This window comes from Aplysia californica, unplaced genomic scaffold (assembly GCF_000002075.1).
Source record: "Aplysia californica isolate F4 #8 unplaced genomic scaffold, AplCal3.0 scaffold00004, whole genome shotgun sequence".
In the NCBI taxonomy this organism is placed as follows: domain Eukaryota; kingdom Metazoa; phylum Mollusca; class Gastropoda; order Aplysiida; family Aplysiidae; genus Aplysia; species Aplysia californica.
The window spans coordinates 3,708,993-3,724,473 of record NW_004797274.1 but is presented as its reverse complement, the minus strand read 5'-3'; the positions used below and the strand labels follow the sequence as shown (position 1 = coordinate 3,724,473).

General features: G+C 42.6%; 1 protein-coding gene across 4 annotated transcripts in view; it reads right to left on the bottom strand.

Annotated features, from left to right (window-relative positions):
* Nucleotides 1-15,481, bottom strand: part of LOC101859210 (syntaxin-binding protein 5) — a 97,567-nt gene that overhangs the window by 16,519 nt on the left and 65,567 nt on the right. For 2 of the 4 annotated variants that reach the window (XM_005089277.3, XM_005089278.3), the window contains exons 15-20: nucleotides 14,550-14,749; nucleotides 13,562-13,705; nucleotides 12,570-12,718; nucleotides 10,029-10,117; nucleotides 8,954-9,063; nucleotides 4,793-6,518 (exon numbers count right to left, since the gene is read on the bottom strand). In XM_005089277.3, coding sequence (XP_005089334.1) covers nucleotides 4,793-6,518; nucleotides 8,954-9,063; nucleotides 10,029-10,117; nucleotides 12,570-12,718; nucleotides 13,562-13,705; nucleotides 14,550-14,749 — 2,418 coding nt within the window. Of the gene's footprint in view, nucleotides 1-1,489; nucleotides 1,671-3,741; nucleotides 3,809-4,792; nucleotides 6,519-8,953; nucleotides 9,064-10,028; nucleotides 10,118-12,569; nucleotides 12,719-13,561; nucleotides 13,706-14,549; nucleotides 14,750-15,481 lie in introns of all 4 variants that reach the window. The other 2 variants (XM_035968675.1, XM_035968673.1) reach the window with 2 other exon arrangements.

The window sequence follows — 15,481 nt, the reverse complement described above, 5'->3', positions numbered from 1 at the left end:
TGTGTGTCTGTGTGTGTCTGTGTGAATAAGTATGTGTCCCTGAGTGTTTGTGGGAGTGCGTCTTTGTCTGTCTATGTGTGAGTGGGTCTGTGAGGGTGGGTGTGTGGTGGTGTTTGCGAGTGCCTGTGTATGAGTGTGTGTATACAAGTGTGTGTGTGTGGGAGTGTGTGAGTGTGTGTATGTGTTTGTGTGCATGTTTGAGTTACGTAAAAAAAATGAGGCTAAGAGCCATTAAAATAGATGGTGTATATTACATATGTCCATGTGCGTTTATGTGAATGAGTGTGCATACCCACGTGTGTGCGCGCATATGTTCATGTATGGGTGTACACATGTGAATCTGTTGGCAAGTTAACGGGACTCCAATATGAAATGAAAAAATGGAGTGAATTGTCAAAAAAAAGAAGTTTCAAAACACGAAGATATTTATGTATATATGTGTGTAGGGGCAGGGGGTATACAAAAACTAAGAATAAGCCGGACTTGTCCTGCCCGCTTCAGAAAAGTTATGAAAACACAACCTCAGCAACAAAAGAACTACTTCAAGGTACTGCTCTTGAGCAGGCTACTTCTTAAAATTCAAAGCCATAACAGTATATTTGGATAACGGTAGAAATTATGGGCCGCAAAGGTCCACATTCTTTTTCAATTCAAAAGAAACTCCACAAACAAGTTTAAGATTGACAGTTCAAGTTCTTCAAACCGCCAGGGTCACAATGTTAAACATTGAACAATATTCTTTTACATTAAGAAACCAAACTTGTGAACACAATAACTGTACACATTTTACGCCTCCATATGCACAATTAACATGATTTAGGAGGGAGGTAAAAGCTTTGAGAATAGACCTTTTATACACAGTTCACGTCACATATATGACCTCAACTGAGCAATGTATTGTAAAATAATTGGGTAACTGACTTAAACAATTGCCGATAAAATGTCTGATGAAACAAAAAGTAGGGTAATAGGAGTAAAACGACAAAATGAAAGAAGCACGATCGGTCTGGGGTGAGACACCGTCACACAAAAGAAACCCAAGAGTAACAATAACCAAAAATTTAACAAAAACGAAATCATAGAGAAATGAACCATAACAAAATCATAGACAGAGGAGCCATAACAAATCATTGAGAAACGACCCATAAGGAAATCAACACGTGAAACGAGAAAAGAAAGTAACTAAGGATAAGAAACAGTAGAAACCAGCGCAGATATCCATGAAATAATAACACTTGAACAGGTAGAGCAGGGAGCTGTGCACACAAGAAGGGAAATAACTGTGTGTGTGTGAGTACAGAGAGACATGTACGAGGATGACCACATGGACAATGATGAGTCTACACCAGCGACTGCAGGAACCAATGACACGACCAGACGCACAGAAGAAGATGAGAATGCAGCTTGCCACAAAAGGACACCAAAAGAGGACGTATTTATATGATATGTAGGCCGGAAGGGACATAGTAGTAAAGCTGAGAGCACACACCACCACCACCACCTCCTCCTCCTCCTCCTGCACTGAGGAAGGGCTCGTCCATAGAGGCTACACTGTGGACTCTCTGCAACTTTCTGTTGGCCCCAGACTTGGGCCGGCGTGTTTCAGCAGAAAGCTGTTTCCTAGTGGTTCGAATCCCAGGGGTGGTTGGACTGAGACAGTCGCCGTTAATCTATCCGCCAATTTCCCAGTGTGACCCCAAGCGTTGTCATTTGACCAGAGGGGGAGGGGGACACACAAAGTCAGAAGGGAGGACCGGCAGTCAGTGGGTGTAGGAGGGAAGGGGGGGGGGTAAAAAGAAGTGGAGAAAATATTTAGCGTATATGGAGATGTTTCCGAGTGATGGGCGAAGGACATGTAGCTTCCTGCAGGCTCTGCCAGTCCCCAAAGCCGTGTTGTTCGCTCCAGTATGCCACAGTAGAGCCTAAAATGGTGTTAACGGCTCACAAAGTCAAAAACGTACTTTTTCTCAGCGGATCAAAATGAAAGACACACAAGAAACAAAATGGTAGTAAGAGGAGACACACATGGACAAAACTGAAATGAGATCAAGAATTCGGAGATAAAACTGAAAATTGAACAAACATCTTTACAAACACTACAGACTGACTAGAACAGGTGTAAAAGGAACCAAAGAAATTTGTTAGGGCCAGGGCTCTGGAGATAATAAACTTCAAGAGGACATTCAGGAACTCTTTTCACTAAAGTTAAATTCTTGTTCAACTTGGTCCCCCATTTCTGGGACAAGGAACAGAGAAGTTCCAACAATAGAATAAGTAATTGCTATGCCAAACTCAAAACTAATCCTGAGGCTGAGAACTGATGCTGTTTTGACAACATACCAGGAGCTTTCTTTGGTGTAAACATGAACAGACTTTTAAGGATAAAACTTACAGAATCACACAAAACTACCCGAGAGGCGATGGCAAGAATGGTTTTAAGCTGGATGCAGCTTCCTAAATTGTGAATACACACTTCTGATAAGTTCAAATGAAGGCCACTATAATATATCTCCACAGATGAGGATATGAGCATGTTCAGTATTTTGTTAAGTCCAAAGAATCCATGAAAGAATGCTGTGTCCATGAGATGTCTGGGAAAAGAACTGTGAACGCTACAAAAACACAAAAAGTGACTATGAAAAGTAATTGCATACATTGCATATGTGTGTGTTTGTGGGTGTGAGTGCTGTACATGTCCTACTGTAAGTGATGGAGAACATTGCTGCTCTAACAAGCAAAATAGACTTGACACCACTTACAACAAAATGCAACAAACCAAACTGACCAAAATAAAAGTCCAACTGATTCCATGATCTAAACTGAACTAGGTCGGACTAAGTACAGTTAAAAATGGACACACACTGTATCTCTAGAGCCATAATGCAATACTTCAAGCCCATGCTTCCACGAGTGAGCGCTAAGATAAAGCCGTCTCATGCTTACAGCTCACGTCATGTTCAGTCACCACAATGGAGAAAAACATTCTGCATAGCACAGATGAACAGACTCTAACAGGAAAGTCGGGAGGGACTAGAAAACTTAAAGACTCAAAAATGGGAGGCAAAAACTGAAAAAGTTGGTCACAAGGTCACGACCTTTCACTAAGGGGGAAAGAAACAAAAAAACTTGTCAGCATCAAACCCAGGAGGAAAAGCAAAAACTGAGAAAGTGATTCCAAAATGTCGGGAGGGTTAAGTTTAAATTACACGAGAAAAAACCAAAACGGGAGACAAGAGGGAGCCAATGCATGAATGAATTTCTGTAACTTCTTTCTACATTTTCAAATCTACCTCCCACCTCTCTATGAAACTTTATCACCACAGGACCTAAATTTATTCCCATCATTGGTGCAATCTACTAAACACGTGAAGAGGATAACTTGAGTTTAAAGTTAGATGATGACATTCCTGTTACTTTATGATTTCTTGATGATACACAAGCATACCTGACATAGAACACAATTAAGCCACACGTATATATGATGCTATAAAGCCTAGACTGGCCACATCTCATGTCCAAAACAGTCCAACTTTGTCAACAACTGGACAGAGCTAGTGGACTTGACAACTAGTGTAGACACTGACTGTTAGTAATAATAATATAGTAATAATAACAATAACCATAATAACAATAATAAGAATAAGAATATTAATAATAATAATGATGATAAAATAGATAAGTAAAATAAACGACTAGTGCTACTACGTCTTTTGAAAAATGGAGAGCTATATGCATTCATGCCTTGGTGCCCCTGACGAAACCTCACATCCTCACACAAGAGAAAGTGTGACGGCAATTTGAGCTCACCCTGAAAAAGAGGCATACAGGATGTAAGTTGTGACAAGCCAATTGACATAAAATGAATAGTAACCAAAAAAAATAAACCCCCAAAAAACAAGGTCAAAAAGACGCACTGCCGTCGTTGGTGGCAGCAAGACGCGGAAGGTGGAGGCGTTTGTTTGAACAAGTTTATATTTCAGGTGGCGTTCCATTCCATGACAATGGGGGGGGGGGGGGGGGGGGGCCCACTGAAAAGTAAAATCGGGAGTAAACTACCGGAAGCACTATGGGAGAGAAGGAGAGAGAGAGAGAGAGAGAGGAAGTGAGATAGAAGAGAAAGAGAGAGAGAGAAAGAGATGAGGAACCTAGGACGGAGCTGGATCCTGTCAAAAGACAACGATGAGGCCATCATGCTGGAGTGTTGCTGCAACGATGCTTCTCATGCTGGGAAATGGGAGAGGGTGGGGCAGGCCGGTGGACGTGGTAACCATGGAAAACAAGTTGAAAAGCAATCAGGAAAAAAAAAAGAAAAAAAAGTAGATTAGAATTCAATTCATTGACAAATGTGCTCTGAAAAACTGGGTGAACAGGTTGAAGTAAAATATCAACAATAACAGTTGAGGAAAAAAACCTCAAAGTGTAACCAGACCACCTCTGGATGCTGAGGGGAAAGGCAGCGAAAAGAAAACAGAAAACAAATCTGAAACAGGAACCAAAAAAAAAAGAAGGAAAAAAAATGTAGTTTTCGAAACCTAAAAGACATATATGAAGTAAAAACTGTCTCGACCACAGAGTCACAACAGAGCACATTCGCAGGCAGTTAGTAAATGGTCAAAAGCTGTTGAGAGAGACAGAGAACTGGGTGAGTGAGGGTTCCAAACAAGGTTAAATACACGTGTGTATGTGCGTACAGGAAGCACATCCACAGGTGGAGGTGGTGGTGGAGGATGTGGAGGAGGAGGAGGAGGAGGTGGGTGTGTTGCGTATGTTGACGTGTTGTTGCTGTACCTACCCACAGTCTTCCTGGACTGCAGTACATCGGTCAAGTACATTCGGCGCATGCTGTGCTTCTTGGGCCCATCATCGGTCATGTCCAGCACCTCAATCTTAACCCGGGGAGGCCGGTCCATGGATTTCTGCAGCAGTTTATGGGCGGACAGCGGCCCAGCGCAGCTGCTGCTGCTACCACCACCAGACACCTCTTTCCCATCTTCCTCCTCGTTGGACAATTTGCGGGACCCTATGGACTTAATCTTCAAACTGACGCGGTGGAAAAACGTTTTGTTATAGCCAGGGCTCCTCCTCCCTCCCCCCATTCCCCCCGGGACCGACTCCAGCCCCTCCAGGTCACAGAGTGCTTCGTCGCTGTCTTCTTTCTCCTCTTTGTGTCCGGTGACCTCCTGGCCCTGCTGGCCATCTTCCAGCCCAGATTTATCACAGTCAGAGCTTACAACAGCACCGCCATCTTTTGCCTTCTCACCCAGCTCACCGGTTGTTGTGGTAGTCCCCTCACCAGCAGCAGCAGAATCATGAGACTCCTCCCCTCCCTCTGCATTCTTTTTCTTCTTTTTCTTGGACCTGCGGTGGATCTTCTTCATGAGCCAGTTCTTGGAAGCCTCTGGATGTCCTGCCAACTCTTCTTGCTCTGTACTACACGCTGCATCAGCCTCATCCTTGGAGGCCGGAAGTTGACTATCTGAAGAAGACTTTCTCAGAGGATCTTCTGCCTCTGAGGAGACTTTCTCCCGACTGGCTGTGCGACTGTGTGGGTCAGAGAAAGTCTTGGTCGCACTTTCCCTCTTCGCCCCTGTGTCAGAGGAGCTGGAGGCACTTCTCAACCTCCGGGGCTCAGCGGAGGGGAGGTCACCGGTGCTCACACTCTTGGGCTTGCCCGGCAGAGAGGGTGACAGGTAGGAGGGGTTCTCGCAGGACGAGGACTTCTGACACCGGCTTATCTCTCGGCTCTCGCTGCTGGAGCGGGGCAGACATATCACAGGCGTGAGGATGGGTGGGGAAGCACATAACGCCCCCGATCCCTCCCCTACCACCAGCGAGTGAAAGGCGGAGGGGCTGGTGGGAATACTGCTGGGGCTGGCGGACTCCCTCTTAGGGGATGGCGGAAGATCGAGAGCGGGCTGGTGGACTAGCGTCTTCTGATGAAGCTGCTTCCTCGAGCGAGGCGGGGCCTTCGGGACATTTGACTCTGAGCTCAAAACTCCTGTGCTGGCCTCTTGACTAAAGTAATTCTCCTCAAACGGATTCAGGGGTTCTGGCGAAATTCTTTTCTCTTCCCTCTGAGAACTGGGTGCTTCTGTACTCTTGCCACTTGAACCCGTGACAATCCTGGGCTTGGGACTAGGAGGTCTGGGAGGGGGAACTTTCTTAGGAGCTGCCAGTTGAAAGCCCTGGCGGCTGTCAACCTGTGGCGACTCGGGGCAGCCCACAGACAAAGCCTTGCCCAGAGATGCCTTGCCCTGTCTCTGCTGCAGCTGTACCGGGGTAATGGGGGGTGGGGCTGACTTAGTCGGTGTCAGAGACTTTGCTTTCATCAAGGGCTGATGATGTTGTTGCTGTGACTTGCCAGTGTTGCTGGTAGTGGTGGCCGGGGGGCCTGGCCCACCCTGAGAGGCACCGAGACCTGGAGGCCGGGGGCCGGGCCCACCACAGGGAGAGGGGGGAGCTGAGGAGCTGGGGTGCCCCCATCCCACTCCCTGAGAGGGGTTTAGGTACGAGACTGACTGAAACCAATAAGGAGCAGAGAAACAGTGACGGGCAAAAAACACATGATGACGCGGGTCGGAGGTCACAGGAAGGACAACCAAAATAGAGGATGACTTATGTTTGATGACACACGCAGAGGTCAGATATCAGTATGGTGACACGCAGGGAGGTCAGAGGTCAGGATATGGCAGAACAAACCCAACAGAAAACAAATGGGACTGGAGAAATGCTTAAGGAGGGTATAATAACCCAGTATCATGAGAAGGTGGGGGAGGGGGTGGGGGTGTTGGTGGGGGGTTGGTAGTGTCCCGATCAGAAGAAAAGAAAAATGACTCCATTGTCTTAATGATGCAGAAGAGAAGCTAGGTGAGAAGAAGGAATGGTTCAATGGAAAAATGGGCGTTATCACAAACAGGAAATCATGAGGGTATAAATTTCTACAGCTTGTAGACTCAAAGCTTCATTTCTGTTTGACTGGTGGTTTATTGTTATTGTTAGTTGAATGGGAAGTTGAACTTTAGTAATCAACTAACAGTAGAACAGAAATGGAGTTTTGAATCTTCCATTTCTTTAATTGATCCATTCACGAATTCTAGTTTGTGGTATCTTTCATCTTTCCATTGGGCCCTCCATACGACAAAGCAAATGACAAAGGTTTTCAGCAGTTCAACACAGGTTCAGAACCTCAGACTACATTCCTCAGCGTTACACGTACAAAAAATCAACACTACAGATTAGTGACTTTTAATCAAAGTAAAGTTCTAACAAGTATTCTCTCCTTTTAACTTCAGCCCATATTATGTCCTGTACCAACCTCTAATCCCCTCCTACAACCCCCCCTCCCCCAGCCCTATTCCTGAGCACAAAATTTAACCATTACACCACAGATGTCAGTTTTCCTTGCTCCTTCCCCTACACCATCAAGAGGAGCGAATATACGACAGTCCAGATCACAAGTGAAATATGTGTTTGACTGTACGTTTATTCACGAGGAGAGACCTTCACTACCCCAATAGATCGTGTAATTACTAGGACGACATGCACGCACGCTGGCAGGCACGCACGCTGGCAGGCACGCACGCAGGCACGCACGCACGCGCACGCACGCACACATATACAGACACACAGACTAGAAGGAGGAGCAATAACTTCATCTGTGCAAGACCATAGACAAACAGAACAGAAGAGAACAGAAAATAGCATGTCATTGTTGTTGACCTGTTCTTATCAAGATCTGCCTTGAAGCAGTCAACTTTTCAGTCACAACAAGACTGTAGCCTTATTTGATAGTTTACGAATATAGAGAAGCACATCAACAAAGAAACAGTCAAGTGCAGGAGAAAAAGTAAGATAGACCGATAGAAACAGCAGGAGGACCTACTAATTGGGCCCTCAAACTATCCCAGAAAGTAATTTGGGTTTGACGTACTAAGTACCTTTTTTAAAATAACAAACAACACCCTCTGTAATTCCAAATATTTCAAGATTAAGTAGGAATAGAGAGGGAGTTATTTCATCAAGACTGGCTGGTGAACATCATGAGAAAACATTGATGAAGGCTGAGTAGAATTCAGTCAAACTCTCCTGTAGTAGTCATAGGCATTGACAAATTCTTCGTAAAGTAATTACATTTCACAGGAATGAATAAAGAGAAAAAAACATAAACCAACTTATCTTACAATGTTGTAGTTTTTCAAACTGCAAAAGCAGCTACGGACATTTCTTCTCATCAAATTAAAAAAGAAAACATATTCAAAAGAAAAATTCATAGACCTAAAACCAACATATTTTTTAAAAAACTCAACAGTGCAAAACTATACTTTGATGATATCTACTCAAATGATTCATTCAAAGGACACAGTTCAAGGTTCATATTTACCAAGCTGTTTAACAAAACAGAAGTTAACTTAATATTGATGCGGTCTGTATTCTTTTAACAGCTCAACAATAGTTTAAAAATAACAGAAAGACCTTTCAAAGGAGGTTGTGCCACATATGAAAGAGAACTGCCATACAGAAGGCTTGCTAGTAGATGATATATAAATGTTTCCAACCCCAACACAATTTATATCATTTAGGAGCAGGACTGCATTGATCCTGTCTGTAAGGGCCAACCCCAGCAGTGTGGGACACAGCATCCCAGCAGACAGACAGAGATACTTGACACACTGGCAACAGTGAAGAGCATAACTTTTACACCACAGATGCTGGAAGGCTTTCTTTAATTCTGGCTTGCCGTTCTAGCTTAAAAAACTATAAAAATATCATAGCTCTTTGTTGCGGTTGCAAGGAAAATGAAAAGCTCAAGTGTTTTTGACTCCCAGAGAAAAGCGGGATCAAAGGTAGTTACTTTGTTTTTCTGGTTTTTATTCTATGTTCTCTTCAAAATTTACAGGAAACCATGACAAAAAAAAACTACACTGTCTGTGAGAAAATAACTTGGTCCACCCACCTGATCCACAGTAGGAGATTTGCAGTCCTCTGAGGTCTGAACAAGTCCCTCACCGGCATACTTTTTGGAGCGAGGAGACCGTGGGGCTCTCTGATATGGATCCATGGAGCCTGGCAAAGGAAACATGTAATAGAAAAGTTTCACAAACAAAAGAAACAAGTACTTTGAATATCCCCACAGAAGCCATTCAATCCCAATCTCAGAGGTTTTTTTCATAAGGATACCAATTTACATTTTGGAATGAGACAGGGAGAATGTGATGTATTGTTACAATTCCATGTATATTGTGTGTTGCAGAAGCTGATGAAAGCATACTGTCAATTTCTTCCGGTGGAGGATCATTACCCTATCTTGTCTTACATAATAGACCCACACCAGCAGAACCTGCCTCCATGACGGAACACAGAACAATGCCTGCTAACTTTTCAAAAACTAACAAAAACAGATTCTACCCATGCAACAGGTCAAGATGGTGGGCATTGCAAGTTCATAATTTCTCTTCAGTATCAGCAAGTCCTTGAGGAGTAACACTAGAAAACGGTGAATACATAATTTCAGATACAAAATTAGACCTCGTACTCAGACCCCTTTAAACATATAAAATACATTTTTAACATACTGGTTGGCAGCTATGCTGTACAGATGACAAAATGTCACCTCCTACTGAGTAGTGGAGACTTCATTGTTTCACAATAAATGCCAGACAAAAGCTGACTCATGCGTAGTCCACTGGGTGTATTTCACAAAATGAAACTATCAACAGAATGCAGACATGCGATAACATAGTTTTTTTAACCTCTCTCTCTCTCTCTCTCTCTCTCTCTCTCTCTCGCTCTCTCTTTTACACACACACACACACACACTACATTCACCCACACACAAACACTCACCATACATACTCACCATACATACTCACACACACACACACACACACACACACACACACACACACACACACACACACACACACACACACACACACACACACACACACACACACACACACACACACACACACACACACACACACACAGACATACACAAAAATCAGAACTGAATTGTTCCCAGGGCATACCATATAAATCTGGAGTGCCCAGATTGAGCAGGCAGGTCTTCTGCAGGTAATCCACAATTGCCAGACCAGACTCATTGCCAAACGCCAGACTGCAAAATACAGAGGGGAAAAAAGATAACAAATATTCACAAGGAATTTTCTTTCACACATTTTGTGTAAATTTCACATTTTGTGAAGATGGTGTCTGTGGCTACCTAAGCAAATGAAACCATTGATTGCAGTGAACGCAACATTATGCATTTTTTTCTCTCTGTTGCATCAACTTGTAAAGGCCCTACATGTATAATTTATAAAATACATATAAACAATAAAAAACTGTAGAGGAAGAGCGGATAGACATGACCGTATCATTGACTGGGAAGAGTGAAGAGACAAGACAGTAATGTTGACTGGGAAGAGTGAAGAGTAGGGCTGGGCAAGTGCCCGGTACCCGGGTGAAGAGCTCCTAACAGGCTACCCGGGTATGGGTGTCGGGTACCCGGGTTTTCTACTTTCTTCATTAATGCTAAGAAACTGCACTTAAATTACGCCCCTTCGTTCGAACCTTAATAAGTACTGAGTACTTATCGATACAGAGCTCTCACAGCCTATACAGTACTCAATATGGGCCAATATCGACTAGTGCCCACCACTACTTGTACCGCCCTCCTTTCCCAGGAAAACAACACGCTACAAAAAAAAGGCCACATTTGGGCATGTTATAAGAAAGTTTCCAAGAATCAATCGGATACTTCGGTAGGGCCAGGCCTATAGTTTCAATTTCAATGTCCTTATATATGGAAGCAACTTGTGCGCAGTTCTAAGAATCCAACGGAGATGAGGAAAATTTCTAAGAATTATGGGAAGTAAAAGGGTTTAAATCTCTTTGGCTTTGTCCCTTCGGCACAGTTTCTATCAAGATGTTTTTTAAAAAGTCATACGCTTGGGATTACTTTGAGAAAATAAAAGATGAAAAAAGCGCCTCCTGCAACATCTGCAAAAGCATAGCAAGAGCTGAGGGGTCTTCAACTTCAAGCCTCTTAAAGCATTTGAAGGGAAAACACCCAAATGAAATCGCAAGCAGGCAGAGCAGTAAAGAAACAACATATGATTGTTGAAATGTCGGGTGCTCGGGTATTTTTTTCATTACCCGGGCATTACCTGGGAATCAAATTACCCGTATAATCCCAGCCCTAGTGAAGAGACAAGACTGTGATGTTGACTGGGAAGAGCTGTTTTTTGTTTTATTTTATAGTAGAGGGTTTTACAGCGCTCGCAACTGCATAAGGTCATATGAGCGCCAAGGGGTGGGTGTCAACACAGAAATCTTTACAGGGAATCAGACTTACTCTGCTCACTTCTCTAGCTTCAACAGCAGAAGGTCTGTTTCGACTATCAAGGCACCCCGGAAATAGCAGGTCACAAGAGTGTGACAAACATACAAAAGAAGTAGAGGAAAATGACAACAGTAAGGATTAGGAAAGAAAAAGCAGCAGTTCCCTGTTGTAGATAAGGCACAGTTATGAGCGTGACATGAATCAGCCCATTTACAATTCTACTGTGCTTGAACGAGAATTGTCCCCCCTTTGGGAATGGCCTAAAGACACTACAGTCAGTGGCACCGCCCCGGGGGGATACTGGGAAGAGTAGTAGTAGTAGTAGTATAAGGTTTTACGGCGCTCGCAACTGCTAAGGTCATATGAGCGCGCGAAACACAAGTTGTTCACCTCTGCGAAAGTTCACTTCACGACTGGTAACTAATTTACTTTAAAATGCTAAAAAGTTAAAATATTCAAATTCGGTGTAAATACATTTGTGATCTAAAACAACTTTTAAGTAACAATAAAAATTTTAAATAATATCAGATTCACTTTACAACTCGCCATAAAGGCCAATGGCCTTTATAAAATTTAAAATTCTGCTGGGAACAACGACGGAGAAAATATCCTGCAATTTCTTGCATTTATAATATTTCCTTCGGATCTCTCCAAAGTCTAGACATTCTGTTAAAATGTGTCTAATGGTAAAATCTGTGTCGCATCCGACACAGAACGGCTTCTCCTCTCCCTGTAGAGTGAAGAGACATGACTGATATTGACTGGAAAGAGTGAAGAAATCTACCACATTGACTAGGAAGAGTGAAGAGATATGACTGTCACATAGACTGGGAAGAGTGGAAAGATAAATAAATGTGATATTGACCAAGAAACTTGACAGATATTGACCAGGAAAAGTGGGGAGACATGACTCTGATATCGCTTTTAAAGGATTGGGGTATTGACAGGGGAAAGTGAAGAAATATGACTGTGATACTGACCAGGCATAGTTGAGAAACACTATTGTCAGACTGTGAAAAGACCTTCGTCAATAAGAATGGAGAGACATGACTGTATGACTGTGATATTGGCCAAGTAGAGTTGAAAAAGATGACTATATGACTCTGTGGCTACTTACAGGCTGTAGGAAGAGCGGAAAGACTTGACTGTATGACTGTGATATTGGCTAGGAAGAGTTGAGAGACGTGACTGGATATGACTGTGATGTTGCCCGATAGCTACTTACAGGCCGTAAGAAGAGTTGAGGGACATGACTGTGATATTGCCTGGAGGCTCTCCGTCCACCCAACACAGGATACACACTAGGTCAGGCAGAAATCCTGGGCCCCAGCGCCGGGCGCCAGTCTTGGCTTTCACAGACGTCACCGTCTCAGACTGTGAGAAAAATTTGTTTGAGCTTCAGATTTAGTAAGAGTTTTAAAGCCCTTGTTACACAAATAAATCATACACATGCTGAAAATTACAGGTGTTACTATCATGTAAAATGAAAAAAAAAAAAAAGGAGAGATAAGGATAATAGGTGTTTGACAGGAAAAAAAAGGAGCAAACCACACCAGAGCATCCACCAACCACCCACAAAATGTATTATTTGTACGAGCTTGAGTACAATGAAGCACATGAATACAATAACCATCATCTAGCACAAGAAAAATGTAATACAAAAATAATAGAAACAAAGGGGGAATAGAAAAGAAGTTGGATCTACCACTGGCATTCTCCAACCATTTGTGAGAAACTTATACGAGTTCTAGAAAAGAGAACAACAAAACAAAAACGGTCATTTAGAACAGAAGAAAAGAAGTTGTTATCTCAGTATTGCTGCAGTTACCAGGAGGGAGTCTCATGATTCATTTAAGATATTTTTTGGTGTGTTTGAGTAAACAGAAACAAATTGACACGATAACAATTGATTACAGCAGGAAAAAGGCAAGACGAACAGACAGAAATAACAGGGGGAATGAAATGAAGTAGGAAGTATCAACTGCATTCTCCAATCACACGTATATTCAGGACAAAACATATTTAATCATCTACTAGTCTGTACTCTGCTGCTTTTAAAATTCAATTTTTACTATATATTATTAGATACTTCCATTCTGATTTCGCCGAGTAAAACCAAGCCCTCCTGAAAATAAACATGAAAACAATTAACTTGACCTTCTGCAGTTGCAAGTGTCAAAAAAACTTTAATCAAACCAAAACCAGACATTGACCTACCTTGGCATTGTCTGAGGCATTGGAGGAGTAAGACCCCATGCTGCTGCTGTGCTGACCCATGACGCTGAGGCTGGGCTTTGAAAAATCAAACTCTGGTGAGTCCATCTCCTCGTAGACCTCGTACACTATAGAGAACTCCAGGGTCTGGGGAGAGCAAGACAACAGAAGACATAAAGTGACTGACTTTGATTGACAGTAAATGCCTCTATCAACACAATTCAGATCATCTAGAAAGCAAGCCTCTTCAACTCAGTGTTTAGAGGCAGACGGTATCTCAGCAGACAGGCAGAGACCTTTGGTAAAATAACTTTCCCACACAGCTTATTGAGCTCATGTCTTCTTCTTTCAATAGCAAAGAGCTTAACCATTACACCGTAGACACTGGTACCACAGAGTCCATGAAAACCCCTGTCTATGGAAACTCATGTAAAAAATGGAAACTCAAGTTAAAAAATCCAAAAAAAAATCCATCAGTATTAACTAACATTAAAAATGTCTAAGACAGCCACCAACTGTCGAGGAGATAAGTTGCCATTTTAGACAAGTGGTCCTCTTAATTAATACAGGGTGGCGTTTAGGGCAGGTTTGATAGTTCTTCAGAGCTAACTAATGAAATAAAAAATCAGTATTAATCACTTCACCGCTTACTACAAAGTCAATGGAAACCCAAGTACAGAGATATTAACCACCTTTGTAATTACTGCAAATTCTATGGAAATCCAGGTGAAATAAGAACACAGGAGATAATAATATGAATTCCTTGGTACTTACTACAAAGCAGCATTTACTACTTCAGTACTAACTACAAAGTCTATGGAAACCAGAGTGACTAAAGAAACTCAAGGTATTTATTAACCACCTTTGCAATTACTACAAAGTCTATGGAAATCTAAATGAAAAAAGAACCAAGAGGCAATAATTATTTCCTCAGTACGTACTTCAAAGTTTAAGGAAAGCAGCCAGCAATAATTATTATCCCAGTACTTACAACAAAGTCTATGGAAACCTCTTGCTTGGAAAACTTGAAGAGTATACAGTGGGTGGGCCCGGCCACACACATGATTCTGCTCTCCGGGCACAGGAAGATGCTCTGGATGGCAAACGGGTCATCGTCCTTATCCTCTGATGGCCGCTTTGGCTTCTCAAACACCTTGGCAGTCTTGAGTTTGTAAAGGAACTGAAGATTCACTGGAGGAGAAAAATAGAACAAGACATGATTCATTTGATTTAGTTTGAGTAAGGAGAGTTGGGTTTTTTTAGTAAGAGGTTTACGGCACTTGCAATACAATAAGGTCAAATAAGTGCTGAAGATTAGAGGCGTTACAAGAGAGTAAGACACACAAAAAAGGTGGAGAGAGAAGGATGATAGTTTTTTTACAGGAAAGAAGAAGCAAACCACACCAGAGCACTGGCCAGGCACCCACTGAGTAAAGAGAAACAAGTTTAGTTGGGGTTTTTTTTGCATTTTAGTACAGTTTTACAGCACTTGCTTTAGCTTTAGTTTTAGTAAGTGTTTTACAGCATTTGCAACACAAGGTCATAGAAATGCCGAAGATTAGAGGTGTTACAAGAGAGTAACAAACACAAAAAAGGAGGAGAGATAAGGATGATAGATGTTCGACAGGAAAGACAAAGCAAACCACACCAGAGCACCCGTCAACCACCGACCACGGCACTTGCAACACAATTAAGTCATATACACGCTGAAGATTCATGGAGTTACCAAAAAAAAGGAGGAGAGATAAGAGTGATAGATGTTTGATAGGATAGATCAGAAAGAGTAAACCACAGCAGAGCACCCGCTAAACTCCCACAGGAGAAACAAATCGACATGATAATAAACAAAACAAGACAAATGGAGGAGGACCAATCACATCAGGAACAAAATATGGTGTATGGCAGCAGCGGAGAAGACCATGC